The 5,077-nt window shown below is 33.8% G+C and overlaps 1 protein-coding gene across 1 annotated transcript in view; it reads left to right on the top strand.

The window, feature by feature from the left end:
- The window catches only part of PAPD4 (PAP associated domain containing 4), a 41,539-nt gene extending 36,732 nt beyond the window's left edge, over positions 1–4,807 (top strand). The window contains exons 13-14 of the mRNA XM_010290920.1: positions 2,806–2,885; positions 4,742–4,807. Coding sequence (XP_010289222.1) covers positions 2,806–2,885; positions 4,742–4,807 — 146 coding nt within the window. The remainder of the gene's footprint in view (positions 1–2,805; positions 2,886–4,741) is intronic.
- The last annotated feature ends 270 nt before the right edge of the window (positions 4,808–5,077 follow it).

Genomic DNA, 5,077 nt, shown 5'->3' on the forward strand with positions numbered 1-5,077 from the left:
CTGTGTGTTTCAAGCTCTCTTCTTTTTTTAATGACATTACAAAGTGGTTGACTAGTTAGGTTTTCCTTTTTTCAGGTTGGAAAATAGAATATCAGCATACAAAACAAGTATTTTAGAATTTTTATTAAATGGGTTTGATTACATACAACTTTTCTTTAAGAGTGCATTTTGCATTTGAACTATCAAAAGCAAAATTATCTACAGGTGGCACATCTGATTCTTTCCTGTTACAGTGTGCTTCAAGACTTTATTAGTGGGTTTTATCCTCACATACGAAGTTTTTACTTCCAAAGTAGAAGTGAAAAAATAAATTTCCTATTTCAAATCTGAGTAGGCTTCAAGTTTGTAATAGCTGTTAAGCTGAACTGGTTTAACAAAGTACATAGATAAACCTCTGTGTACTTTGAGAAGAAGCTTCTAAAAGCTGGCTAAACATGCCAGCATAGTCTGGTTTCCAAGTCTCTGTCAGATTTTCCAGTTAGTGGACTAAAATATCAGTAAGTGGTATTGTGTATATTTTTTAATATTTTAAATATATTTTTTGATAGTTTACACAAGTCTATGTCTGCAAGTTGCCACAATGCTGCATGTAGCACTGTATTTAGGCTTGCTCAAGGAAAAAAATTGTGTTCTGTTTTAAATTTTTTTGGCATTAAGACTGATTCTCACTTGTCTTTCTGCTGTTAGAGAAATATAGTAGAGATGCTCTTTTCAAACAGTTTAAAATCTAGCAGGCTGTTACTATGAAGAGGATACAGAAACCACTGCTTTTAGCTAATGTTTGTGAATGTTCCTTATAACAAGCTCTAAATTGCTACCAACTACTCTGGTTTCAGTTTAAGTCTTGCTATATCAAATAATACCAACTATTCTCCTGTTGAAAAAGGCATAGTTTGGAAAAGCTAGAAACATGGCAATTTTGTGAGACAACTAAATTGATAGTCATTTAGGGAAACTGAATGAGAAGCAGTCTAAGCTGCACCTGATTCATGCATGTACTTTTTCAGATCTACATGTTAACAATAATAATTCTAAAAATAATTCCTTAGGCCTTGGTTTGCAGCAATTCTGAAGCTTTATGATTTCTTGTATTTTATTGTGGAAAGATGATCCCTTTTAGCCTTTCCCTCTAGCATCAGTGTTGAAGGTGTAGTACTTGTTTTCTTTTAGTATTCTGGTCTCTGTGTGAACAAAGTAACTTATGATGGACTCTCACTGTCTTGATGGTTAGAAAATGTACTGGTGTAAGTAACTGATTGCAAAATTATTCTTGCTGTGCTCCAGGGAATGAGTTGGTCTTTCGACAGTCAGTAAATATGCAGGAGAATAAAGGGAAGATATGAGTCAGCTTTAGTGCCTAGAGTACCTTTTTTTCCCTGCTGACTGTTTCAGATTGTACAGCTTTGCTCTTGCTGTTTTAATTCAACATGAAGTACATGAAGGTCCTAGCATTAAAGAAACAGTCAACATCGTGTTTAAGACACACAAAAGAAATGCTGCACTGCTCATATGGTAAGGGACGTGGAATTCTTAGCAGCAGTAGGTCACTGCGTCAAATTATGTGACTTACTTTAGAGGACTGTGTACCTTTTTTTGTTGATTGCCTTTTTTTTATCTGATCTAAATGTATGATGCATTCTGCAGTAAAATAAATCTGCCTGTAAATGTCCACTTAAAACTTTACAGATAGTTTGAAGAGAAACCTTTTAGACACCTGCCAAATACAGCATTTATCGCATGAAACAGTTACTTTGTGAATTTAAATAGCTTGCAGAAGTAAAAACCTAGTGCCACCCAGAGCATGTTTCAAATTTGAAGTCCCAGTCTCCATAATGGCATAAGACATTCTGGTGTCTGTTTAATACTTTATTTTACTGTATGTCCCTATCTGAATAAAAGCAATTCATAACCAACTGAAAAAAGCTACCTGATCCAGCAAATACTTCTGTGGTTCTGTGGCCTTTAAGGACATTCATTCATTTTGCCAGTATGAAATATACCATGTTAGTTAAGCAGTTCTCTAGTAAGGGAAAAAAGACTATAAAATCTGTTTTGTAGCACACTGTAATGCATATTATCTGCATCATAATTTTTTAGTATCTATTTCTTTAATGTTGGCATTAAAGAAGTGGCTATCAGTAGCAAGGAGTACTTTTTTAATCCTTCATTAAAAAAAAAGTCCCAAAGTATTAATTGTGTTAGGAAAAAAAAGAAAAATTTGTAGTCTGTTAGAAGGTGAAAGCCCCAAATTGTTAACTCCTAAATTGATACTGTAGAATAGGTATGAACTGATAAAAATATATTTTTACAGCAGTTGATACATCTTATATAAAAAGTTATAGTAAAATGTTTACTATATTTTTCTTGTATTTCACTGAGAAGCTGTTGAATGAGATTAATCTAAAGTGAGCAGTTTCAAGAGGCACGTGTAGTAAGTTTCAAAACATTTTAATATGCAAGATCATATTCTGATATGTCATCACAGATTATTAAGCAGCAACAAATAATTACTGATACATAAACTGAGCACCATCATAGTGTGCTTCAATAGATGCAATAGCCTGACTATATTATGCATTACATACCATTAAAGTATTCAGGGTTTTGGGGGTTTTTTTGTTTTTTGAGGGGGATGAATTTTATGTAGAAATGAAGATTGAGAAGCAAAGTGGAATCAGCCACTCAAAACACTCTTGGGAAGCAATGATTGTTGACTCTTCTGGGTTTTGTATGATTACTTGCTCAGTGAAGATACTCTAGCCCTAGGTTTCTTAACACTTTTAATGTATGTGTTTGATCTTGCAGAGCCCTTTGATGGGACAAACACTGCTAGAGCTGTACATGAAAAACAGAAGTTTGATATTATCAAAGGTGAATTTCTGAAGGTAAACAGTATATCTCATTTAATTTTTCTGGTCAGTTTGGTTTTCAAGATAGTTATACAAATGCTAGTCATTGAACCTGCCTGTTTCTGATGTTTGTTATGAATATTTTTGGTTTGTATGATACAAATAATAGCAGTGTATTTTGAAAATTATGTGGGAATTTTTTTAGTAAGAGTATTTATTAATGTCTGCCACTAAGCATCAGGTTTCAGTTGAAATGCGTAGTTGGAATAGTAAACCCTTTGTCTTAGATTTTCTTACGTGTGTAAAAATTTTAGTGATAGTCAATAGCTTTAGAATTACAACTTTATCTTCATTCATTATTTCTTACAACATGAATTCGGCTGATAATAAACAATGTTTTATACTACTTACCCGCCCTTTTTAATAAATATTGCCACTGATGGTTTTCTGCTGGATTTTGCAACTGAGTTAAATTGGTACTTTTCTTTAGGGAGACCACACTCATAATTTTAGAACATTAGTGGTTCAAACTGGAGTTTTCACTGTTCCAGTCAGTAGAGGAGGCAAGGACACTTTGGAGCAAGCAAAGATTTAGGCCTTGGTTAAACATCATCCTTCTAAAAATCCTTGTTGCCAACCTTCTTTTATGTTTGTTTCCTATCACAGGCATTATATTTGGAATCACAGCTCAAATTCTAGTTTTCTGAGACCTCTGACTATTGATAATGTAGTTATGACTAGGGATTAGTGTGCAGAACTGACTTCAAAGCGTCCTGTTATGCTGTCATTGGAGGCTTCTGTTTACTCCAGTTGATCAAGTCCTTAAATATCTTGAGGGCGTCTCCAGCAAAAAGAAAATCAGTGCCAGATACTTGTAATAAAACAAATACTATAAGGTGTTGCCTTAGTCAGAAAAGGATAGCTTTTTTTCCTTTGTTATTTTGTTCAGAAATGTCAGTTTCCTTCTATTTAACCATGTTAGCATACAAAATACTGAACTGGTTGCATACTTCTACATGAACTACTTGATTTGGTGAATCTGCTAAAGCAGTGGTTTACAAAGTAGCTTGAGCTCTCTCACTGTTCTGTGACATCAGAGTGAACTTCTCTTTTCAGAATTTTCAATGTAAAAATTGATTTCAAACCTGTGTGGTTTTCTGAAAAATGCAAAAGCAGTTGTTTGATCCTAGCTGTCTGGAAGCCTATATATTAGAGTGTTATGGCCCTGAAAAAATTTACTCTTTACTGGGAACCATAAGGAATAACAGTTGCTTAAAATTGCAAGTACTTATTAATATCATGCACTTTTTTAAGAAGCCTAAGGCATCTGTTTGTCTCATTGCTCTTGAGAGATTATTCTTCCTGTGGTTTTCATTACATATTGTGGTTCAAATGAATTCTGTGTTAAGGCAGGAGGGTTGCTGCAGTTATTTGCAGCTTCATGGTCTTGTAGATGTGACAGGTGTGTCCTGGAATTCACACTAGAATACAGAAGAAAAATTAGATAACCTATTTTAAAGACACAGTTAAGTTCTGGAAATATCAGAATATATAAGACCCTGTATCAGGAATTTTGATGTGTAAATTTGAGACAATTATTTTGCAGTCAGAATATCAGTATAATGCTTAAATAATGTTAACATCTCAGTCTCCACAAATCCACTGTCGTCTTGAAAGGTTGTAACTTCCTCAATAGTTCATTGCATTTTGTGTAGCTTTTAATTCCCTTAAAAACAAACAAAGCAAAACCAAAAACGCCACCCATCTCTTTTCAAGAAGGAGAAAATATCAACCTTGTTTTTGTGGACCTGAGGCTTACCATTGTAAGCAGTATTTAAGTATTAGTGGCAAAGATTATTTAGCCTTTTAAAACTTTGTACTTTTTTCCCCAGACTTGGCATGTATTAGAAGACAAGAAAGACCTGAACTGTGTATTACCTTTAAGAGCAACTGTATGAACTGAAACAACCAACTTCTGTCACTTTCTTCCTATTGGATCCTGCTACTGAAATAAAGAATCAAAAGCAAGAGGCAGTTTCTCCATGGTTTTTTATGACATGTTTTTCTCTGTAAACTTTTGTTAAGGAAATGTTTATAAGAAAGATTGCATATTTTATTATCCACATTTGTTAATACAGCTCTGCATTCAAAAATATGTTTTCTCAAAATGGTTGCATTCTTGACTTCTAGAAGAAATTCAAACAGCAAACCACAAGAATAAATCCATT

The sequence above is a fragment of the Phaethon lepturus genome, unplaced genomic scaffold (assembly GCF_000687285.1).
Source record: "Phaethon lepturus isolate BGI_N335 unplaced genomic scaffold, ASM68728v1 scaffold21497, whole genome shotgun sequence".
Taxonomy (NCBI): domain Eukaryota; kingdom Metazoa; phylum Chordata; class Aves; order Phaethontiformes; family Phaethontidae; genus Phaethon; species Phaethon lepturus.